The 26,468-nt window shown below is 40.5% G+C and overlaps 2 protein-coding genes across 3 annotated transcripts in view; one reads left to right on the top strand and one right to left on the bottom strand.

The window, feature by feature from the left end:
* LOC123561039 (uncharacterized) overlaps positions 1-2,422 on the bottom strand; it is a 13,167-nt gene extending 10,745 nt beyond the window's left edge. The window contains exons 1-2 of the mRNA XM_053516625.1: positions 2,117-2,422; positions 1,687-1,878 (exon numbers count right to left, since the gene is read on the bottom strand). Coding sequence (XP_053372600.1) covers positions 1,687-1,878; positions 2,117-2,292 — 368 coding nt within the window. The 5' untranslated portion in view covers positions 2,293-2,422. The remainder of the gene's footprint in view (positions 1-1,686; positions 1,879-2,116) is intronic.
* LOC123561127 (uncharacterized) lies at positions 2,406-26,468 on the top strand. 2 transcript variants are annotated; one of them, XM_053516627.1, is made up of 5 exons: positions 2,406-2,543; positions 3,606-3,849; positions 4,294-4,454; positions 5,410-5,628; positions 18,080-26,468. In XM_053516627.1, the coding sequence occupies exons 1-5, from the start codon at positions 2,528-2,530 to the stop codon at positions 18,544-18,546; spliced, it is 1,107 nt and encodes a 368-aa protein (XP_053372602.1). In that variant the 5' UTR covers positions 2,406-2,527; the 3' UTR covers positions 18,547-26,468. The 2 variants fall into 2 exon arrangements, with proteins under 2 accessions (XP_053372602.1, XP_053372601.1); XM_053516626.1 differs by lacking the exon at positions 2,406-2,543 and adding an exon at positions 2,609-2,734.

Below are 26,468 nucleotides of genomic sequence, written 5' to 3'. Positions count from 1 at the left end.
CTACCAATATTATATCAAATATTGGGACACCTGCACTTTACCGGTACGTAAAAAATAGAGAAAAAGAAGTTTTAAATGGCGGCCGACTTTTTTATTTACTAGAGCGTAGCGACGACCGCGCACTTGCTTGAGCATGCGCAGTCGATGTAAACATTACGTACGTACCGGTAAAGTGCATTCTATCCCAAATATTAAGCTCATTAGTTACAATGCTTTTCCTTTGATTTGACCCAGTGACCTTGTTTTTGACCCAACATGACCCAGATTCGAACTTGAGCTAAAGAACATCAAGATTAACATTCTGAATAAGTTTCATGAAGATACAGTCATAAATGTGTGCGCTACAGTGTTATAAACAAGCCTTTTCTTTGGTTTGACCTGGTGACCTAGTTTTTGACCCCAGATGACCCAATATCGAACTCGTCCAAGATTTTATTGAGGGTAACATTCTGACCAAGCGCCTAAATTGTGACCTCTAGAGTATTAACAGTCAAATTGTTGACGACGACGGACAACGACTGACGGCGACGGACGACGGACACAGGGCGATCACCTTGAGTGAGCTAAAAGCAAACTCCTACTTATAACTACTACACAGTCATTTCAACTTACAACCAAAAAATTCATATTATTTTTAAATTTCTCCTAAAACTAAAATTACTTCTTAAGCGTTCTAAAAACAGTTCACAGTGATTCAATGAACACCGAATTTGTTCAAATTATCTCCATCCAAGTTGTAAAATATAAAAGCAAAATACTATATATTACAACTACAGAGTCATTTCAGCTTACTATTAAAAACTTCTATGCTAGAATACACTTACAGTTTTTGAAATTCAAATTATGCTACCGTATAAATTTGCTCATTTTACGATCTCAACCTATCTTTGAAAAGTCGCTAAAATAGAATTAAAATATTAAAATAAAATTTACAAACTTGTGAAAAACGTAATGCGGGAAGGAAATGACAACAAAAGCAGAATAATGGCGTTGTCATGCCCTTAGTATCATAAAAGGGCATACAATATGTGTGTGAAATAAACATTTCCTGATAAAAAATCAAAATCTATTAGGAATAGTATATTATTTATTTTCATGTGTAGGCCTATTTTTGTGACTTTTGAAGCAAAATGAAAAACACTATATTTTGCGTAATTTAATACTACTGAAATTTTATTATGGTAATATGAATAGATCGATCTAACTGCCGGAAGATACTTCAGTAAGTTTTGAACTATTTGCAAAATAGTAAATGCTCTTCGCATTCTTGATACCATAATAATAAAAACATTCATGGTTTTACAACGAGAAATGAACTCAAATAAGCGGACAACTTTTTTTTGAAAGATATACTTACTCATTTAGCTTATCGAGATGACTTATTTTATGATCTGATATTTTATAGTTGTCATCCCTCTCGGAAAGAGATAGTCAAAACAGGGACGGCAAATTCAATTGTACATATTGCCCAGGTTGTCCCAAAGCTTGTACGGACAAGTGAAATTTGACCAGAATTTACTATATAACTATCATACGGACAAGTAAAAAATAGCAAATGACAAAAACGGACAAGCAAGTCAAAATCAGATTTCGCCGCCCCTGCTGAAAAGTTATCATGCTGTCCCGAAACGTCATTTTATTTGGACTATTTGAAAGGAAGCATAATAAGCTTGAGTATATACTTACATAAAGACTGGTGTGAAAATTTGTTCTCCGAGCGACTTTGGGGGTACTTTCTTTTTTGATTTTGGCTCAGCGATATCATCAACTGTAGTCGTCTGGGCACCTCTGACTTCATAGTTTCCAGTGTCATGTCTCTTGGAAGTACTTGGTGTATTTGGTTTATGACTTCGGCCTAAATTATTGGTTGTGTCTTCACTGACAAAAAAAAATGAATTCATTTTCATGTTCTATACACACTTTTATGCTCATTACAATTTGCTTTTTAATAAAATCTGTCTCCGTTTTTCTTCTTTCAGGAGAGCTAAATGCAGTATTAAAAGACACCATCAATCTATGCGAGTTTTCTCCCTTACTCAATAAAACTGCGACACACGCCGTGTGCTTTGGTTTCATGTATAAACATGTGCATACATAATAAAAAAAAGTCACTTACTCTTGCTGATCTTCTTGGTCATCTTGATAATCTTCATCATCTTCCGATAATAATTCATTATCACTGAATTCCTCCCGGCGTGTCCGTCTCTTCGGCTTCGTCAGTGACCCGTCGATATTTTTTGACGAATCTAAATACTTTTTAGGCTGCTGCTTCGATCCCATTTTTCTTTCCATTCATAATCATATACTATGCTGCAGATATTAGCATAAGTTAAACAGGTGATATCACAATAAATTCACATGCAATTTAGTTAAGCTAATTGCTAAAAATAGATCACTTCTCAGTGGTGAAAACGAAAGTAGGAATTTTATAAATATTATTGCGCACGGCTGTTTGAGTGCTGATGTGGCTTAAACGTTCGGATATATAGCCGAAAAAAAATAAGCATTCATAATCAAGCTGATTGACATGGCTTCTGTTTCAGGTAAATTTACTAACATTTTTCTTTCTTATTTAATTTTATTTCAGTCTGTTTACACAATTAAGAAAATAGGGTTAGACATTTTGCGATAAATTACTGCGCGAGGTGAATTACGTCGTATGTTATTAATTAGTAGTTTCCAATATTTTCGTGTTTTTGGACTTTATTTCATAACATGTCATCACATGAAAAAGGTATGTTAATACATTAAAACACATTTAATAAGTTTAATGTTAACACAACGTTGACCTTGACAGCTGTTATCGGCCTAGATATTTGATCATTCAGTAGCGGATCAGGTCGCTGTTTCCGTTTTAATGTACGACCTCACGTACTGTCTTACCCGGTTTATTTATCTGTAAATATATCCGAATGACTGAGTGTCCGCAAGTGCCGATTTATAAAGAAACCGATCATTGGAAATTTTTACTTAAACATCAAATGCATTTTTTGTTGTTGTAAATGTGCCGATGTAGTAGATCTAAATATTAATGTCGTCTAAGGCCTAAAAAAATTCTTTGTTTCCGGTAACATGCTCAAAAAAATTAGGGTAGGTAGGTCGGAATTTTTTTTTGAAAGTTTTTTTATTAAGGGAGTCTTTTCGGAAATTATTTTTTTGTCAAAAAATGATTACAAATAAGGGGGTATGCCTTTAGAGCATCAGTAAGTTGATTTTTAACATCACTGGCCATGTTTAAAGCATAAAAAGTTCAGTTTTGCATCTTTTTGTTAAAAAGTTGAAAAAATATGCTCCAAGGCCATAAAAACATTTAGGGTCGGGCCAGAAATTTAGGGTAGGTCGGGATACCGGAAACAAACATTTTTTTTACGCCTAACTGATTATATGATACATTCTAAAAGAATATCTTTCTGGAAAAATAGAATGCAACCAAGCACAGAAGTCTGAAATTCTATTAGTAAAACCATAGAAGTCTATCTTTTCAAAAAATACCCCCTATATCGGAAGTGGTTCATATAAGATTCGCATTGTCAACAAGATTTAGCTTTATAAAATTAGTTCGGGAACAAGCACATCAAAACTTATTCTAATTTTTATTTTTGAAGGGTCTGAAAACCAGTTAGTTGATCTTGACGTCGCAGAAGAAAATGCTGCACTGCTTGAGGAGATAATAGATCTGCTGGAGAGGTCAGATAGAGAACATGCTGAGGTTATAATGTTGATTGGTAAAAGTGGGGCGGGCAAGAGTGCTATGATAAGTACCATACATAAAGTACTGACGGGAAAGTACTACCAGATAGCGAGACAGGGAAGCGGGAAGGCACAGTCTGTTACTCTTGATTTGGGAAGGTTGGTGAACACTAGCTGATTTAGTTATTTCAGTTCAATATTTGAATATAAAATGCAGTTTAATAAAAACAAATCAAAAGATAAGTGGAAGTTTAATGTGATAGATGAATAATGTTTAGCAAAATGTTCACAGTGAACTTTATGGTCTGTCTTAGTCTGGCTACCGACTAGATAATCTTTCTCTTTTTTTTTTAGAAAGAATTCTGTTATATATTCTGACTTATCAGTCTTGGCTCTGATTATCTGCACTTTGAGAAGACAAAAATACAAAATACAAAATTTGAACAGCCCCAGGAGTTATCTCCTGTGAACAAAACACGGGTTATGAGGAAATTATGAGATCCTTCGGGAAGTAATGTATTAATAAACCTGTTGAAATCCAGTCTAACAAATCACATCCTTAATGTTTAAACAACAATAATGATTTTTTTTTTCGTATTTCAGGTATGAAAACTGTGGTATTTCATTGGAAACCATAAAAGACGAAGACCGGAGACAGATGATAGAGAAAATATTACCCAAACTTCCGCATATTGTTGATTGTGCTGGATTAGGGGATGCGGATTCCCCTGAGCTACGAGAGATACTGGAACTGCTAATTGGAGGTAATGGTTACGTCATGTAGATTGTTCTTGATCTAGGTTTTACTTAATCTTCTCTCTATCTTAATGTCATTAACCTGGCTTGCAGATTGATATCTTTTTCAATAAACATAGCCGTTTGTTTCGAGAACATCTCATTTTTAACTGTAAAGTCTTTTAAAAGCATAGAATGCAGCCAAGCAAAATCATGGAAATGACAGATTGATTAAAATCTGTTCACCAGCCAGGTTTTACTTACTAAAACATGATGGGGAAAAACTGTTATAGGTAGCTAGGCGAAGTGGAATTACCGGAGGGGGAGAGAGGTATAGAAATTAAGAGAAAGTATATCATAAAAATTGAAGGGATGGCATGATTCAGAAGCATAGAAAATCATTTACGCATCCTGGATTGACCGACACAGCCGTTTGAGTCAACATGGTTTCTTTGCAACTTAGTCCGTGAAAACATCGAAGACAAAAGAATGTGACTTGTTGTATATTACTCTGTTATGTTCATCGTTGTGTTATCAGCATTATTTTGAAATAAGGAAGTTATTCTTACTTCGTGTATAGATACTCCATTTTAAGGTTTGATTTATTTGCATACAGTCAAACCTTTATATATAGACCATTCCTCGGAATGTGCAGATTGTAAAAATACACCGAAGCTGTTACATTGAAAACGGAATTAATGGTCTTTATATCAAAGTAGTCTTTGTTCGACCGTAGGTGGTCTAAAGCACATGTATGACTAATATAAGCGTTTTTGACAATATATTCTGTAAACTAACAGTGTATACCACATTTCATATTCTGTTTACAACAGATCGATCTTCAAATTTTCTTACGTAACCTGTTGTAAAACACACAGATGGTAGCTTGGCACAACAGAATAAAAATATTACAAAATTTAATATAATTATCGTAGTCTAAGAGCAAAAATAAATGACATGTGATTTTGTAAAACTATGTTTCAGGTTTCATACCACCAAATACACATATTGAAGCATTGCAATCAAAACAGAAGGAATTTGGAGTTGGATGTCTAAAACGTATATATCCAAAAGCTAACCCAGCTTGGACAGTAACCAAGGTTGTCTTTATGCAGAGCTGCAGAGTTGCGGTGCCCAAAAACCTTATCGAGTGCTTGACAGGCGTCTTGAAAATAACAGATCCAAGTACTTTAAAGAGAAAATGTAAGTGCTTTTATTCATTTCAATTTCCTCAACGGTTTTTGGAACCCTGAAGGCAGTCAAACTGTCTCACCATGAGGCCATCACTAATGCTCCAACATGAGGACATCATAAGTGGCAGATCCTGGGGCCATCACTAATGTTCCAACCTGAGGCCATCACTACTGCTCCACCCTAAGGCCGTCATAACTGGAAGAACCTGAGGCCATCACTACTGCTCCACCGTAAGGCCATAATAACTTGCAGAAACTGAGGCAATCATTACTGCTCCAACTTGAGGCCATCATAACTGGCAGACCCTGAGGCAATCGTAATTTCCCCAGTCTCGGGTCATAATAACTGTTCCACCCTGAGGCCATCATAACTACAAAAGCCTGAGGCCATCATAACTTCCCCAGCCTCGAGTCTTCATAACGGATAACCTAAGGCCATCATAACAACAAATTCCTGAAGCCATCATAACTGTCCTACATTGAGAACATCGTTACTGTTAAATCCAGAGTCCGCCATCATAACTGCTTAACCCTGATGTTTTGCCGTTAAAACTTTCTTACCGCTGATTCATCATAACTGTCCAACGTTTGAGGTCATTATGACTGCCCAAGTCTGAGACCATCATGACTGCCCCAGTCTGAGAACATCATAACTGCCAAAGCAAGAGGCCTTCATGCATGGTAACTGTCCCACTCTCAGGCCATCATAACTGCTTAACCCCGATGTTTTGTCGTTATAACTCTCTTACCGTGGGGTCATCATAACTGGCCTAATTTTGAGAGAGACCATAATAACTGCCCCAACCTGAGACCATTGTAACTGCCCCAACCTGAGACCATCATAACTGCCCCAACCTGAGACCATCATAACTGCCCCAGCCTGAGACCATCATAACTGCCCCAGCCTGAGACCATTATAACTGCTCCAACCTGAGACCATTGTAACTACACCGACCAGAGACAATTATAACTGCCACAACCTTAGACCATCATAACTGCCCAAAAATGAGGCAGTCATGACTGCCCCAACCTGAGACCATTGTAACTGCCCCTACCTGAGACCATTGTAACTGCCCCAACCTGAGGACATCATGACTGCCCCAACCTGAGACCATCATAACTGCCACAGCCTGAGACCATTGTAACTACACCGACCAGAGACCATTATAACTGCCACAACCTTAGACCATCATAACTGCCCAAAAATGAGGCAGTCATGACTGCCCCAACCTGAGACCATTGTAACTGCCCCTACCTGAGACCATTGTAACTGCCCCAACCTGAGGACATCATGACTGCCCCAACCTGAGACCATCATAACTGCCACAGCCTGAGACCATTGTAACTACACCGACCAGAGACCATTATAACTGCCACAACCTTAGACCATCATAACTGCCCAAAAATGAGGCAGTCATGACTGCCCCAACCTGAGACCATTGTAACTGCCTCCAACCTGAGACCATCATAACTGCCCCAGCCTGAGACCATCATGACTGCCTCCAACCTGAGGCCATCATGACTGCCACAACCTGAGACCATCATAACTGCCCCAGCCTGAGACCATTGTAACTGCCCCAACCTGAGACCATTGTAACTGCCCCAACCTGAGACCATCATAACTGTCCCAACCTGAGACCATTGTAACTGCCCCAACCTGAGGCCATCATGACTGTCCCAACCTGAGACCATTGTAACTGTCCCAACCTGAGACCATTGTAACTGCCCCAACCTGAGACCATCATAACTGTCCCAACCTGAGACCATTGTAACTGTCCCAACCTGAGACCATTGTAACTGCCCCAACCTGAGGCCATCATAACTGCCACAACCTGAGGCCATCATAACTGCCCCAACCTGAGACCATTGTAATTGCCCCAACCTGAGGCCATCATAACTGCCCCTACCTGAGACCATTGTAACTGACCTAACCTGAGACCATTGTAACTGACCTAACCTGAGATTATCATAACTGCCACAACCTGAGACCATCATAACTGCCCAAATCTGAGACCATTGTAACCGCTCCAACCGGAGATTATTGTAACTGCCCCAACCTGAGTCCATCATAACTGCCACAACCCGAGACCATCATAACTGCCACAACCTGAGACCATTGTTATTGCCCCAACCTGAGACCATTGTAATTGCCCCAACCTGAGACCATTGTAACTGCCACAACCCGAGACCATCATAACTGCCCCAACCTGAGACCATTGTAATTGCCCCAACCTGAGACCATTGTAACTGCCACAACCTGAGGCCATCATAACTGCCCCAACCTGAGACCATTGTAACTGCCCCAACCTGAGTCCATCATAACTGCCACAACCCGAGACCATCATAACTGCCACAACCTGAGACCATTGTAATTGCCCCAACCTGAGACCATTGTAACTGCCCAGACCTGAGACCATCATAACTGCATCAGCCTGAGACCATCATAACTGCCCCAACCTGAGGCCATCATGACTGCCACAACCGGAGACCATCATACCTGTAGGATGATTTTGGGCTCTAAAGTGACTAGGCCCTTTTTAAGCCCCTCTTCTTTCGGACTTTATTTATGACGTTATTACTGCAAATTCTCAAAACCAATTTGGTAGTTGTGTTGGTAATAGATAAAGAGTACTTAGTTACAACGTAGATGACAGCATCTATTCTGTTCTCAAAACTGGTACAGCATGTCTCCCTGCCAGTGACTGCCACAACCTGAGACCATCATGACTGCCCCAGCCTGAGACCATCACAACTGCCATAGTCTTAGGCCATCATGATTGCCCCAACCTGAGACAATCATAACTGCCTCAACATGAGGCCATCATGACTGCCCCAACCTGAGACCATCACGACTGCCACAACCTGAGACCATCATGACTGCCCCAACCGGAGACCATCACAACTGCCACAGTCTTAGGCCATCATTACTGCCCCAACCTGAGACCATCATAACTGCCACAGTCATAGGCCATCATGACTGCCCCAACCTGAGACCATCATAACTTCCCTAACCTGAGACCATCATGACTGACACAACCTGAGCCCATTGTAACTGACCCAACCTGAGACCATTGTAATTGCCCCTACCTGAGACCATCATGACTGCCCTAACCTGAGACCATCATGTCTGCCTCAACCTGAGCCCATTGTAACTGCCCCAACCTGAGACCATTGTAACCGTCTCAACCTGAGGCCATCATGACTGCACAAAACTGGGACCATCATAACTGCCCCAAGCTGAAGCCATCATGACTGCCCCAAGCTGAAGCCATCATGACTGCCCCAATCTGAGACCATCATAACTGCCACAGTCTTAGGCTATCATGAATGCATCAACCTGAGACCATCATAACTGCCCCAACCTGAAGCCATCATGACTGCAACAACCTCAGACCATCATAACTGCCCCAACCTGAGGCCATCATAACTGCCCCAACCTCAGACCATCATAACTGCCATAACCTGAGACCATCATAACTGCCCCAACCTGAAGCCATCATGACTGCAACAACCTCAGACCATCATAACTGCCCCAACCTGAGGCCATCATAACTGCCCCAACCTCAGACCATCATAACTGCCTCAACCTGAGGCCATCATGACTGCCCCAACCTGAGGCCATCATAACTGCCCCAACCTGAGGCCATCATAACTGCCCCAACCTGAGGCCATCATGACTGCCCCAACCTGAGACCATCATAACTGCCCCAACCTGAAGCCATCATGACTGCAACAACCTCAGACCATCATAACTGCCATAACCTGAGGCCATCATAACTGCCCCAACCTGAGACCATCATAACTGCCTCAACCTGAGGCCATCATGACTGCCCCAACCTGAGGCCATCATAACTGCCCCAACCTGAGGCCATCATAACTGCCCCAACCTGAGGCCATCATGACTGCCCCAACCTGAGACCATCATGACTGCCCCAACCTGAGACCATCATAACTGCCTCAACCTGAGGCCATCATGACTGCCCCAACCTGAGACCATCATGACTGCCCCAACCTGAGACCATCATGACTGCCCCAACCTGAGACCATCATAACTGCCATAACCTGAGGCCATCATAACTGCCCCAACCTGAGGCCATCATGACTGCCCCAACCTGAGACCATCATAACTGCCTCAACCTGAGGCCATCATAACTGCCATAACCTGAGACCATCATGACTGCCCAAACCTGAGACCATCAGGACTGCCCCAACCTGAGACCATCATGACTGCCCAACCTGAGACCATCATAACTGCCCCAACCATGCGGCCATCATGACTGCCATAACCTGAGGCCATCATTACTCCCTAAACCCGAGGCCATCATAACTGTCCTAACCTGAGACTACCATGACTGCCCCAACTTGAGACCATCGTAACTGCCTCAACCTGGGCCATCATGACTGCCCCAACCTGATGCCATCATAACTGCCTCAACTTGAGGACATCATGACAGCCCCAACCTGAGACCATCATGACTGCCACAACCTGAGACCATCATGACTGCCCCAACCTGAGACCATCATGACTGCCCCAACCTGAGACCATCATGACTGCCCAAACCTGAGACCATCAGGACTGCCCCAACCTGAGACCATCATGACTGCCCAACCTGAGACCATCATAACTGCCCCAACCATGCGGCCATCATGACTGCCATAACCTGAGGCCATCATTACTCCCTAAACCCGAGGCCATCATAACTGTCCTAACCTGAGACTACCATGACTGCCCCAACTTGAGACCATCGTAACTGCCTCAACCTGGGCCATCATGACTGCCCCAATTATTGCCCTACTGACACTACTCCTCTACCATGTGGCCATCACTACTGCTGCACCCTGAGGCCATCACTGCTGCTCCCCCCTAAGGCCAACACTACTTCTCCAACCTGAGACCATCACTACTGCTCCGACCTGCGGCCATCACTACTGCTCCACTTTGATGCCATCACTGCTGCTCCGACCTGAGGCCATCGTGCCTGCTCCGACCTGTGGTCATCATTTCTGCTCCACCCTTAGGCCGTCATGCCTGCCCCGACCTGTGGCCATCACTTCTGCTCCACCCTAAGGCCATCAATACTTCTCCAACCTGAGACCATCACTACTGCTCCGACCTACGGCCATCACTACTGCTCTCCTCTGATGCCATCACTACTGCTCAACCCTGAGGCATCATAACTGTTCAACCCTGTGATCATCACTACTGCCCCACCCTTAAACCGTCACAACTGCTCCTTCCTGAGGCCGTCATAACTGCTCTACCCTGAGACCATCACTACTGCTCCACCCTAAGGACATCACAACTGCTCTACCCTGAGGCCATCACTACTGCTCCAGCCTAAGGCCATCACTACTACCCAACCCTTAGGCAATCATGCCTGCTCCAGCCTGATGCCAATTGCTCCACCCTTAGACCATCACTAATGCTCCACTCTGAGGCCATCACTTTTGCTCCGCCCTGAGGCCATCACTACTGTTCCACCTTTCGGCCATCATGCCTGTTCCTCCCTGATGCCATAACTACTGCTCCAACCTCTGACCATCACTAATGCTCCACCCTGAGGCCATCACTACTGCTCCACCCTGAGGCCATCACTACTGCTCTATCCTGATGCCATCACTACTGCTCCACCCTGAGGCCATCACTACTGCTCCACCCTTAGGCCATCATGACTGCTCAACCCTTATGCCATAACTACTGCTTCAACCTCTGACCATCACTAATGCTCCATCTCGAGGCCATGACTGCAGCTCCACCCTGTGACCATCACTACTGCTCCGTTATTACTGCTCTACCATGTGGCCATCACTACTGCTCCGCCCTGAGGCCATCACTACTGCTCTACCCTGAGGCCATCATAACTGCACAACCCTAGGCAGTCACTTCTTCTCCACCATGAGGCCATCACTACTGATCCACCCTCAGGCCATAACTACAGCTCCTCAGTGATGCCATCACTACTTCTCCACAATGGGGCCATCACTACTGCTCCACCCTGAGGCCATCACTACTTCTCCAACAAGAGGCCATCACTACTGCTCCACCCTGAGGCCATCACTACTGCTCAACCCTTAGGCCATCACTACTGCTCCACCCTGAGGCCATCATAACTGCTCAACCCTAGGCAATCACTACTTCTCCACCATGAGGCCATCACTACTGCTCCACCCTGAGGCCATCACTACTGCTCCACCCTGAGGCCATCACTACTGCTCCACTATGAGGCCATCACTACTTCTCCAACATGAGGCCATCACCACTGCTCAACCCTGAGGCCATCACTACTTCTCCACCCTGAGGCCATCACTACTGCTCCACCCTAAAGCCATCACTACTGCTCAACCCTGAGGCTATCACTACTTCTCCACCATGAGGTCATCACTATTGTTAAACCCTAAGGCCATCACTACTGCTCAACCCTGAGGCTATCACTACTTCTCCACTATGAGGTCATCACTACTGCTCCACCCTGAGGCCATCATAACTGCTCAACCTTAGGCAATCACTGCTTCTCCACCATGAAGCCATCACTACTGCTCCACCCTGAGGCCATCACTACTGCTCCATCCTCGGCCGCGTCATACCAAAGACGTAAAAAATGGTACTAGTAGCTTCCTCGCTTGGCGCTCAGCATTAAGAGGGTAGTGCTAGGACTGGTCAGCCCGGTGTCAGTATAATGTGACTGGGTGGGGTATCATGTCACGTGTCTACGGCGTGATATTCCAGTGAGGCAGCACTATAAAGTTGGGCATTGTGCTCACTGCTACAAGTAGACACCGTCGTTTATATGACTGAAAAATTGTTGAAAAAGACGTTAAACCCGAACACACACACACACTGCTCCACCCTAAGTCCATCACTACTGCGAAACACTGGGGCCATCACTACTGCTCCACTATGAGGCCATCACAATTTCTCCGCCGTGAGGCCGTCACTACTGCTCCACCCTGAGGCCATCACTACTGCTCCACCCTGAGACCATCACTACTGCTCCACCCTGAGACCATCACTACTGCTCCACCCTGAGACCATCACTACTGCTCCACCCTGAGGCCATCACTACTGCTCCACCCTGAGGCCATCACTACTGCTCCACCCTGAGGCCATCACTACTTCTCCAACATGAGGCCATCACCACTGCTCAACCCTGAGGCCATCACTACTTCTCCACCCTGAGGCCATCACTACTGCTCCACCCTAAAGCCATCACTACTGCTCAACCCTGAGGCTATCACTACTTCTCCACCATGAGGTCATCACTATTGTTAAACCCTAAGGCCATCACTACTGCTCAACCCTGAGGCTATCACTACTTCTCCACTATGAGGTCATCACTACTGCTCCACCCTGAGGCCATCATAACTGCTCAACCCTAGGCAATCACTGCTTCTCCACCATGAAGCCATCACTACTGCTCCACCCTGAGGCCATCACTACTGCTTAACCCTAAGTCCATCACTACTGCGAAACACTGGGGCCATCACTACTGCTTCAACCTGAGGCCATCACTACTGCTCCACTATGAGGCCATCACAATTTCTCCGCCGTGAGGCCGTCACTACTGCTCCACCCTGAGGCCATCACTACTGCTCCACCCTGAGACCATCACTACTGCTCAGCCCTGAGACCATCACTACAGCTCCACCCTGAGGCCATCACTACTGCTTAACCCTAAGACCATCACTACTTCTCCACCCTGAGACCATCCCTATTGCTCCACCCTGAGACCATCACTACTGCTCCACCAAGAGACCATCACTACAGCTCTACCCTTAGGCCATCACTACTGCTCCACCCTGAGACTATCACTACTGCTCCACCCTGAGACCATCAATACTGCTCCATCCTGAGGCCATCACTACAGCTCCACCCTGAGACCATCACTACTGCTAAACCCTGAAACCATCACTACAGTTAAACCCTGAGACCATCACTACTGCTACACTCTTAGGCCATCACTACTTCTCCAACCTGTGGCCGTCACTACTGCTCCACCCTGAGACCATCACTACTGCTCCACCCTGAGACCATCACTACTGCGCCACCCTGAGGCCATCACTACTGCTAAACCCTGAGACCATCACTACAGCTAAACCCTTAGGCCATCACTACTGCTCCACCCTGAGACTATCACTACTGCTCCACCCTGAGACCATCAATACTGCTCCACCCTGAGGCCATCACTACAGCTCCACCCGGAGACCATCACTACTGCTAAACCCTGAAACCATCACTGCAGCTAAACCCTGAGACCATCACTACTGCTACACTCTTAGGCCATCACTGCTTCTCCAACCTGTGGCCGTCACTACTGCTCCACCCTTAGGCCATCACTACTTCTCTAACATGCGGCCGTCACTACTGCTCCACCCTGAGACCATCACTACTGCTCCACCCTGAGACCATCACTACTGCGCGACCCTGAGGCCATCACTACTGCTAAACCCTTAGACCATCACTACAGCTAAACCCTGAGACCATCACTACTGCTCCACCCTTAGGCCATCACTACTTCTCCAACCTGCGGCCGTCACTACTGCTCCACCCTAAGGCCATCACTACTGCTCCACCCTAAGGCCATCACTACTTCTCCAAGCTGAGGCCATCACTACTGCTCCTACTTTAGGCAATCATGACTGATCCACCCTGATGTCATCACTACTGCTCCAACCTGACGCCATCACTAATGCTCCACCCTGAGACCATTACTACTGCTTCACCCTAAGGCCATCACTATAGCTCAAGTCTGAGGCCATCACTACTGCTCCACCCTGAGGTTATCACTACTGCTCCACCCTGAGGCCATCACTACTGTTCAACTCTGAGGCCATCACTATTGCTCCACCCTGAGGTCATCACTACTGCTTCACCCTGAGGCCATCACTACTGCTCAACTCTGATGCCATCACTACTGCTCCACCCTGAGGCCATCACTACTGCTCCACCCTGAGGCCATCACTACTGCTCCACCCTGAGGCCATCACTACTGCTCCACCCTGAGGCCATCACTACTGCTCCACCCTGAGGCCATCACTACTGCTCCACCCTGAGACCATCACTACTGCTCCACCCTGAGACCATCACTACTGCTCCATCCTGAGGCCATCACTACAGCTCCACCCTGAGACCATCACTACTGCTAAACCCTGAAACCATCACTACAGTTAAACCCTGAGACCATCACTACTGCTACACTCTTAGGCCATCACTACTTCTCCAACCTGTGGCCGTCACTACTGCTCCACCCTGAGACCATCACTACTGCTCCACCCTGAGACCATCACTACTGCGCCACCCTGAGGCCATCACTACTGCTAAACCCTGAGACCATCACTACAGCTAAACCCTTAGGCCATCACTACTGCTCCATCCTGAGACTATCACTACTGCTCCACCCTGAGACCATCAATACTGTTCCACCCTGAGGCCATCACTACAGCTCCACCCGGAGACCATCACTACTGCTAAACCCTGAAACCATCACAACAGCTAAACCCTGAGACCATCACTACTGCTACACTCTTAGGCCATCACTACTTCTCCAACCTGTGGCCGTCACTACTGCTCCACCCTTAGGCAATCACTACTTTTCTAACATGCGGCCGTCACTACTGCTCCACCCTGAGACCATCACTACTGCTCCACCCTGAGACCATCACTACTGCGCGACCCTGAGGCCATCACTACTGCTAAACCCTGAGACCATAACTACAGCTAAACCCTGAGACCATCACTACTGCTCCACCCTTAGGCCATCACTACTTCTCCAACCTGCGGCCGTCACTACTGCTCCACCCTAAGGCCATCACTACTTCTCTAAGCTGAGGCCATCACTACTGCTCCTACTTTAGGCAATCATGACTGATCCACCCTGATGTCATCACTACTGCTCCAATCTGACGCCATCACTAATGCTCCACCCTGAGACCATTACTACTGCTTCACCCTAAGGCCATCACTATTGCTCAAGTCTGAGGCCATCACTACTGCTCCACCCTGAGGTTATCACTACTGCTCCATCCTGAGACCATCACTACTGTTCAACTCTGAGGCCATCACTATTGCTCCACCCTGAGGTCATCACTACTGCTTCACCCTGAGGCCATCACTACTGCTCAACTCTGATGCCATCACTACTGCTCCACCCTGAGGCCATCACTACTGCTCCATGATGAGGCCATCACTACTGCTCCACCCTTAGGCCATCACTACTGCTCCACCCTGAGGCCATCACTACTGCTCCACCCTGAGGCCATCACTACTGCTCCACCCTGAGCTCATCATAACTGCTCCACTCTTAGGCCATCACTACTGCTCACCCAGAGACCATCACTAGTGATCTACTTAGAGGTAATCACTACTGCTCCACTTTGAGTGATGTACGCAAATACTCGTTGACTGTATTGTCTAATTGACAAAGTTGGTACTGTCAGATTATTATATACTGCTTTCTCCAAGTGAATATGTTCCTTAGAATAACAATGTTAAGGAATTTAAAACAATGGAGAACAGGCTGAAAGATATAGCAATTGGCTTGTAAATTGTATAATATCTTAAAAACACCGGTTCAGCTTTGATGAAGCTTAACAGGAATGATCCTTGAATGGCCCCATTTCAAAATTGTTGAAAGAATTGAATTCCATACAGAACTGTGGTTGCCATGGTAACCAAAAGGAAAAAAATACTTTAAAAAAATCTTGTCCAAAAGCGCAAGGCGTAGAACCTCGATATTTGGCATGTAACATCATTTAATGGTCCTCTATGAAGCCTTTTCAAATTATACCCCATGGGTTAAAAGAGGCCCCACCCTGGGGGTCCCAAAATTTACATAGATTTATATAGGATTTCTTTTAAAAATCTTCTTGTCTGAACCACAATACCTAGCTAGACCTTTGATATTTGGTATGTAGCAATGCCTTGTAGTCCTCTACCAAGATTGTTCAAATTATCACTCTTGGATGAATAGAGGCCTAGCCCCGGGGTCCCAAGTTTTACAGATACTTATATACAAAAATACTTTAAAAATATTCATGTCTGAAACTCCAAGTTTTACATAGACTTTATAGGGAAACAATCTTCTTGCCTGAAAGTTCAGGCCTAGGCTATTTATAATTGCTGTGTAGTTGTCTAGTGGATCTCTAACAAATTGTTCACATTATTCCCCTGGTGCGAAGAGAGGCCCCGCCCCGGGGGTCACTTGTTATATGAGTTATATAGGAAAATTACTTAAAAATTATCAGATCATATTTCCTAGACGGTTTAATTATAATTACCTGTTGCCCTAAGCGATTAGGGATCACTTGACTGTGACCTTGTCCTACTGACTTACTTTCTTGTTTTTAAGATGTAGCTTTGAAGTCTGGATGACATGTATAGCTTTGCATATCGGTCTTAAAACTGACTTTCAGTGACCATGAATGTGACCTATTGACCTACTTAATATTTTAGCATCAGTTTGATATCTGAAACATGCAGCTCATATTACTCCGGTGAGCGATACAGGGTTATCATAACCCTCTTGTTTTTTATAGTCAGTTAGTTTTGGATGTGTGCACAAATAAAAAAGAGCATTTGATATATTTTTACTTAAGGTATTGGACCCGTAATAGAGTACCTCCTTTTTGAAGAGTATTCAATTCCTACCATAAACCTACTTTGACTGCAATTTTCAGGGGGGCGTAGGTTCAAGCCCCATCGGGACCAACATTTTTTTTTCTCCATATTTTCCTTTTTTCTAGTCGGTTTTTACTTCTTTCAAGACGTATTATAGATGTATTGTACAGAAGTTGAAAGTTTTTATTTTATAAGCAATTCCTTGCTGTTCAAAGTGAATTTACCTCTGAAATAGGAGGGGTAGTGTTAGACATCTTTAAAAATACTGAGTTACATGCGGTAAATGTTCTCTATTTTGCCTTCATTCTTTAGATTACATATTGTGGAAGAAATGCAGGTAGGTTTTACTTCTGCCCCAAGGTTATTTTTGAATGAAGTTAGCAAAATTCAAACCAGACCCACAGGATTCAACCTTAATTTTTCAATGTTGGAGTTAGAATTCTGTCTCATTAAATCTGTTTACTTGAGGCACCCTAGAAAAAATTATATTTACTGTTTTATTTTGTGTTTTATAATTGTTTAACAATAGTTTGATGTTTCTTTTATCAAAATTAATGCTGTAATGAATTCTCTGCAAACGTTTTAAATAGTGGTCATCACATTGAAATTCGTCTCTACTCGAGTTTGAGGAAATTCCATGAATTATACAAAATTTACAAAGAACGGCACGGTAAAAGTTGTTTAAAATTTGCAACACAGTGCAAAACATGATCAACTTTTAGAATATACCAAGCAAATGCCATTTTTTAAACATTACTATTAGGGGTCCAGTACCTTAAATGCTTTGCAAGTCTAAAGAAAAGTGTTAGCAGTTATTGAAATGTATTTGTTTAATTAATACTTTCAGATACTGCAGAAGTTTTCTTACTGATAACTAAGTATGACCTGGTACGAGACCCTACTGTGCACCTGTCCACTACAAGTGATAAAGAGAGTATGACCCTTGAAGAATTTGTCAAGGTTGAAGATGCTATTGCTCCTGAGTTTAATATAGTTGGAGCACTAGAATCCAACAGAATCCGCTGGGCCAGTTTCACTGACAGAATACAGGGTGATAACCAGTATATAGACAACATCGCTCTGAAGTTTCTGAAACGAATGGTAGAGCCAGGACCGCCACCGCCGGAATCTGCAGAACCTGTCGTTGGCGTAATGAAGAAAATTGATCTATACATGTTCAAACTGAAAAACGAATTAAAACGGTTCTTTCTGCAAGACTTACATCTGAACGTCACACCGGCTTTGTTCTTGGTAGCAATCGTGTTTATGGTTGTAATTGCAGTACTTTATAAACTGTTGTCAGCTGGTGTTTAAACAGATTACAAAAACATGTATGCGTTATCCTACTTTACGTGAACGTGAAGCTATAAAATTCAAACTTTTTTGTGAACTCTAAATTTGTACGCGATATTCAATTTTCTTTTAGATATGTTGTATACTTAAGTTTTAAACCTTGAAATATGTTAACCTTTAGCCTGCTGGCGGGAAGTGATTCTGCCTTTGCGACCAGTGCAGACCAAGATTGGCACATCCGTCCGTGTAGGCTGATCATGGTCTGCACTGTTCGCTATTCAGTCAGTAAATTTTCAGTGAACACCCCTTTGAAGAATAAATAGTATTGTCCAAATTGAATGATGGACCAACCCGTTCTCATCTAAAAAAAGAATTAACTACTATTTGATATTATTTAAAAGAAATTGTCGACGTTTATCTGTAAGAGCCGGGAATGCTTATATTATGTCATGTATTATCACTATACATAATATTTGTATGTAAATTATATTGTGGGCTAGAGTCGATGTATTATTGCTTTAATGCTGAATAAATGTTGTTGTTGATGAAAATATATATTGAACCAATCAGTAGTCAATTAGAAAACTGTTTATGTATTGACATGACTAATTTTTGAGACTACATGTTCATTCCAATGTCACAGTGTATAACTATTTTACAGATTTGTACATACAAGAGCTTTTCTAATATTTTGATAACACTGGGTCCAAAATAAGTAGTTTGTTTAAAAATAGTTCAAGTAAAAAGAACCACCAAGAAATATTCGTATTCTAGACAACATACTATTAATACCCACTTGTTTTAATGAAAGCTATAAAACTGCAATACGTGATTTTCATAAAAAAAAAACCAAGAACAAAAGTCCCAACATTCAAAGGAAGCAGCCGCCCATATAACACCAAACGCCACTGGGGAGTTTAAAGTTTACTGGCACAAAACATCAATCTTTAAACCCTACCAAGTTTGGTATCTTTATAAACATAGGAAAATGATTTTAATAAGAGTAATTTGAAGTGTGATAGTAAGCATCATGAGAATGTTTAAGGAAGAGGTTTAGAAATCTACTGAATTCAGAATGAATTGCATTTCAAAAATATAATGTTTAATAAAGACATCGAACACAAAAGCTTATTGGAAAATATTGTATGGTAATAAAAAATACTGTATCGGCTGTATTGTCAGACTTCTATTTTAAGCATCTGCTGGAAATGATACCTCGTCAGAAAATGTAATCAGTAACTAATACAATGTAGCAAGTTAAATTCTGTTGTAACATTGGAAGAAATTGAAAATGTTGTTGAAATGTTGAAAATTAGTTAAGTATGTGGCGTTGATGATATATTGAATGAACATTATATACATGTATTATAAATACTTTATCTGTTATGAAATATATATTTGTTAAACTTTTCAATATTATCTTGAACAATGGAATTATACCAGAAAATCTGACGATATACAATTATCGACCTTTTCATAGGTTGATATCAGGATTTATCAACCGAAAAGATTAGGCTCGGTGAATGTAACTTTTTGAGGGTTGATAAATCTTGATATCAACCTATGAAAAAGTCAATAACTGTTTTATTACATGAATAAATGTAAAGTCAGTCTTGTTATTACATTTGTAACTTTACTAATGAAATAAGGAATAAATTTAGACCTAATCAGGTTGATATTAGTTTTCCAAGCACCTACTTTGATCTGTTTTTATTTTTTGTACTATTTATATGATAAATTGATATGATATGTACTCATTACTTTTCGGACCTTTTTCAGCCAATCAGAGAAACAATAGAATACAGTCAAGTAATAATATGTATTATTAATGCTGTATATAGAAGTAAAACCCTTAAATTATCTACCTATTACTTCCTTTTCCGAGTTGTTTTGGAAAATTATTTACCGCTGTTTTAAAAGTCGTTAGCCATAAAATGGCTTACCATGCATGTTAAACTGAAAATGATGGAATTGCTTATTAATGAATGGTTTTCATTGTTAGAAAACTCCAGCAACTGTAGAAACTATAGACTTTTTAAGCGTAGTTTAAATAATATTTAGTTAAAACTTAGAACAAGAAAAAATAAATTGCTTGCTGAAACTGGTAACCTGACTAAATCTTAGAACTTGTAAGGATTTCCAGTCCTTGTTAATGAAAGAACAAAATATATAAAATCAAAATTTAATTGAATGTTGACATTTTTCTGTCTTACCGAAAAGGCACATTTGTATTGTTTTATGTACGTTATAAAATTTAGCTGAAACTTGCGGACATAAAATTTTAATTAAATCATATTTGTATTGTGCACTTTAGGAATAACTCTCCCACATGAACATATACATCAAAAATATCACAATGCCTGGTTATAAGTATAAGATTGAAAATCTCTATAAACTATAATTATTATTCTAAGGCATAGAATTAAAAATTCGATACATGTTAACTAATATCACTCCTTGTATTCAACCAATGCAGAAACATCGGCATAGTTAACCCTTACCATGCTGGACACAATTGATTCTGCCTTTGTGACCAGTGTAGATCTTAATCAGCCTGCACATCCATGCAGTCTGATCAAAATCTGCACTGTTCACCATTTAGTGAGTATCTTTTTTGTAATCACCCCTTCAGTTAATGGTACTGTCCAAATTGACAAAAGTTATTTATAATACCTCATTATGTCACGATATCATAAAATTGGGTGAATTAATGAACTGAACTGAATCAAACCAGGTGCATTTTAAAATATGTTTGTGATAGAATTTGTGTATACATTAAGCCATCTGTATTATATCAAATTGAAAATTACAATATAAATTTGACTGGGTAGATATTTTGTTACATTCAGCAAGTTTTATATTGCTTTAAGTTTTGTATTTGAAGTTGATGACCTTGGTTTAAATGTGTTCTACCCATTCGTATGCACATGGTTTAGTAATATATAAGCATTCATACTGTTCATGCTTCAGTAGGCCATAGGTAGGTTAAAACTAAATACAATTTCATTTCAACACGCGGGTATGTGAAAACGCGGATGTATCAGGGCTTGCAGTTTAAGGGGCGATTCATTTCGTCCTATTTATATAGTAAAATGCAAGTATGGAAACAAATCTGATAATTTCTGTCTATATTTAGTTGTTTTCTAGAGCATCTTATGATGTTTCATGAATTAGTTTAAATAGTGAAGACGTTCTGTACATGTATAATGAAATTAGATTTTATTCAGAGTTTTTTTTTTTTGTATTTTGAAATTGATAAATCATAAAGTATCAAATCGCTCCCTTAAAGCATAAAGCTACCATGTGCTGATAAAGAAGATTAAGGCATCCTTTTTGCATTAAGGGGGCGAAATTTTCTTAAGCTCAATATGTGATATTTTGTTTTGGTAACTGTATAGTGGCGTTTTTTGCTGGAATGAAATACGGAGGAGATTTTGTTTTTGTACACATGATGGATGAGATATCTTTTTCGCTCTCAAACCTCAACATGTTATTGCAAAATGTTGTTTTGTTCTGTTCTACATAAAGAATTATCTTAGTTTCACAGCTTTTGCCATTCGAAAAGAAAACCATGCATTAATAATTTGGGGAACATAACTTTTTTATTCTATGCATCTCATAAATACTTACATACTGTATGCGGAAAAAAGGACTTTGCACTATGGACGGATTATATATACGCCTGGAAATTTTTGCTCTTGTTTGAAAGTCTCCATGTCTTGCGAATCTTAGTAGTGACCTTTTCCAAGAAGACTAAAGTAAGCAGATTAGCATAGATTTTATGAGAATGTATTTATTGTTAGCATATCTTGCATGCATTCCCCTATATAAAATCCCTCTTTCACAGTGCTGTAAGCCATGTAACAAGATGATGTTTCACCCAAAAAATAGTGCATAAGCCTTAAAAAGTATACAAGGATTTCCATTAGAAAATGGTAATGTTACCTAGTTTACCCTTATCATGCTGGACATGACTGATTCTGCCTTTGCGGCCAGTGTAGATCTTGATCAGCCTGCACATATGTGCAGTCTGATCAAGATCTGCACTGTTTGCTATTCAGTCAGTATCTTTTTGGTAAACACCCCTTTTAACAGTTAATGGTACTGTCCTTATTGAAAGATAGACAAGTTCATTATTTTATTCAGCAGGGTAAGTGTTAACATCGTGATGTTACGCCCCTAAAATAACCTGAAAATAGAGATTGGGTTTCCAGTAATCATTTTGCTATGAATTTCTCTGTGTGTGCGTGCATACATATGCATGTGAATTTGAATATTACAAAAAAAAATTCTCATTTTTGTCATTTTTATTTATATAATTATGTATTGTTCAATAAATTACACAAGCATCGCCTCCGCTATCGCCTCGGTTGGCATTACATTACTCAGCTTTACAATTCTCTGCTAATTTACTCAATGTATGTGATATGTGTATAAGACAGACCACAGCTGTACTGCAAGTTAGTTTGTAGCGTTTTTTGATACTGTGTTATAATATTGCTTTATTCTTATTGTTATTATTTGAACCCTGACTTTTGGCAAGATTCGTACTGAAAAAATCACTTATATTTCATACTTTGTTTCGAATTCTGTTTGTAATTATTTCTAGCAATAATATTGTTTATTACATGTTTTCAGTCAATTATTGAAAAATTAGATTGAAATATATCGATTTTTCCACTGGTTGAAACTATACTAATCGAAAATTCTGATGCCCCTTGCTATCTCTGGGGATATCTTTCATAATTCTAACAGTACATAATTATGTGCTAATTTATTTAGAAGTAGAAGAAAATAACATAAAAGTATAATAATTGAGCAGGATACAAAGTTGCAATGATTTTATTTTCTCTGATATATGGTCAAAATCAAAACAAGTTTTGGTTTTTTAAGTTTTTTTAGGATTTTGCAACCTATTTTTGTAGATATTTGAGAAATTTCCGAACCGTAGCTACTTTGCTAGAAATATGAAAAATGTTGACATGCGTTAGAAGTTTATAAATAGTAATAATTTCTAGTTTGTTTAAATAATGAAAAAATAGATAAAATGGTGTTTGTTTAACAGGTAAGGTTAAGAAAATGTAGATACCTTTTTAGCTCGACTTTTCGAAGAAAACGTAGAGCTATTGTACTCGCCCCGGCGTCGGCGTCGACTTTGGTTAAAGTTTTTGATAAAGTTTGTTACTATCAAAGCTATTGACTTGAAACTTAAAATAGTTATTTACTATCAAAGTCTAGACCAGGAGAAACAATCCCCATAACTCTGATTTGAATTTTTACAGAATTATGCCCCTTTTTAACTTAGAATTTTTGGTTAAAGTTTTTTTATAAAGTCAAATATCTCTGTTACTGTCAAAGCTATTGACTTGAAACTTAAAATAGTTATTTACTATCAAAGTCTACACCAGGAGAAACAATCCCCATAACTCTGATTTCAATTTTGACAGAATTATGCCCCTTTTTAACTAAGAATTTTTTGTTAAAATTTTTGATATAGTCAAATATCTCTGTTTCTATTAAAGCTTTTGACTAGAAACTCAAAATAGTTATTTACTATCAAAATCTACACCAGGAGACACAATTCCCATAACTCTGGTTTGATTTTTGACAGAATTATGCCCCTTTTTAACTTAGAATTTTTGGTTTAAGTTTTTGATAAAGTCAAATATCTCTGTTACTATCAAAGCTTATTACTTGAAACTTAAAATACTTGTTTACCATTAAAATCTACACCAGGAGAAACAATCCCCATAACTTTTATTTGAATTTTGACAGAATTATGTCCCTTTTTAACTTAGAATTTTTTGTTAAAATTTTTGATAAAGTCAGACATCTCTGTTACTATTAAAGCTTTTGACTTGAAACTCAAAATAGTTATTTACTATCAAAGTCTACATCGGGAGACACAGTTCCCATAACTCTGATTTGAATTTTGACAGAGATATGTCCCTTTTTATCTTGGATTTTTTTTACTGGCAAAGCTCTATTTCAGAATCAAGCACTGAGAAAAGTCGAGCGCGCTGTCTTACGGACAGCTCTTGTTTAGCTCGACTATTCGAAGAATAATGGGGCTATCTACTCGCCCCGGCGTCGGCATGAGCGTGAGCGTCACACAAATGTTAAAGTTTGCGTACCACCCCAAATATTTTCAAAGTCCTTTGAGATATTGCTTTGATATTTTGCATACTTGTTAACCATCATGACCACAGTCTGTAAAAAGGTGTAGGCAACTCTACCAAGCATTTTGACTGAATTATGGCCCCTTTTTGACTTAGAATATGCTTATTGTAATGTTAAAGTTTGCGTACCACTCCAAATGTTTTCAAAGTCCATTGAGATATTGCTTTCATATTTTGCATACTTGTTTACCATCATGACCCCAGTCTGTAAAAAGGAGGAGGCAACTCTATCAAGCATTTTGACTGAATTATGACCCCTTTTCGACTTAGAATATGCTTATTGTAATGTTAAAGTTTTACTCCTAGCTTATATTATACTATCAAGTACTGAGAATAGTCGAGCGCGCTGTCAACTGACAGCTCTTGTTAAATTTTTAAAGTTATATTTGTTATAGGCATTGTCTAATTATTCAGTTAGAAAAAAGCGGCTCTATGCACCTGTTGGGGCCTCATGAAACCGTCATTGATTTCAATTAATAGGAGCACATTAATATCGTTTATAACTTCATATGTTAAAATTATTTAATCTTTGGAATAAATTTATTTGAAGATATATTTGTTCATTGTGTTAACAAGCTATCATGTTTGTAGATCCAAGGTAGTAATTATGCTGAAAGGATGGTCACAAGTTTTTATCCCCCGACGAAAGTCGGAGGGATATAGTTTTGGCGTTGTCCGTCCATCCGTCCGCCCGGAGCCGTATCTAGGAAATGGTTGGGAATATTTAAGTAAAACTTCATGTACATGTTCACCACTATGAGGTTATGCGGCCCGTCGAGTTTCAGTCAGATTGCTTAAGGGTAGAGACCACCAATTGTTTTCCCATAGACTTACATTGTAACATTATGGCGTGTACGGCCTTCCATACGTCGAAACATGTATATCTAATTACAAGTTTTTCAAGAACTATCTTAGCTCTACCAAAATATCGGACGAAAAACATATGAATAGTGATACAACAAGATATGGTAGCAACTCCTTCCGTTCTTGCGCTGCCAAGCTCTGGAACTCCTTTCCTCAACATTTTAGAGACGAGTCGAACCTAAATCAGTTCCGGAGCTTGATCAGTGCTTGGAACGGACAGAGTTGTCGCTGTTCTTGTTGTGCCAACAATGCAGAACTGTTGCTACTGTATTTATGCCAATGCTTCTTATGTACTGCATGTTGTTTGTTTTGTTTACTGTTAACTTCAATACATAGCTTTCCAATTGCATACTTCAGCATGCCGTTGTTTATTTGCTCTGCTAGCTTATAGTTGTGCTAGATACCAATTATGTGCTTATGTATTTTGCAACCGGTAACTGCTCTTGTTCTTTGCTTAGTTTGCATGTTTCTGTTTAAATTGTATATGAATAAGTTTGCATTTTTACAGAAACTATTTAATATATTACCTGAGAGATAGGTGCTAATCAGGTCTCTTTGAATCTGATTCAAGGTGATATTTGATTTTTGAAGACATTTTTTAGCTGGTGCACTTTTGTGTTTATATTAATTTTTTCAGAATTTTACTGATTAGATCTTAATTTATTTTTAGACTTTGGTCAAGTTTAGCACAAACCTCTCAGCTTGTACTTTGTATAATTTGAAGTCCTGCAGTTGTATTATGTATAATGTGCTTTTATGCTTGATAATTCATGTGCTTTTCTATGTGCTTATTTGTTTGTATTGTAATGTGACTGTTATTTGTTAAGTCGGCTAATAGCTATTCATAGCTAATGTTATTATGTTTGCAACCCGACTATAAATAAAAATTTGTATCTTATA

This window comes from Mercenaria mercenaria, chromosome 10, assembly GCF_021730395.1.
Source record: "Mercenaria mercenaria strain notata chromosome 10, MADL_Memer_1, whole genome shotgun sequence".
Taxonomy (NCBI): domain Eukaryota; kingdom Metazoa; phylum Mollusca; class Bivalvia; order Venerida; family Veneridae; genus Mercenaria; species Mercenaria mercenaria.
Note: the sequence above shows the minus strand (reverse complement) of the source record. Positions and strands in the feature narration are given on the sequence as shown.

What these genes read in the sequence shown, in the direction of transcription:
- LOC123561127 (XM_053516626.1), top strand. An exon ending in ACTGGAACTGCTAATTGGAG is followed by an intron (nt 4,455 to 5,409) that starts GTAATGGTTACG and finishes ACTATGTTTCAG; the next exon opens with GTTTCATACCACCAAATACA. An exon ending in AAGTACTTTAAAGAGAAAAT is followed by an intron (nt 5,629 to 18,079) that starts GTAAGTGCTTTT and finishes TAATACTTTCAG; the next exon opens with ATACTGCAGAAGTTTTCTTA.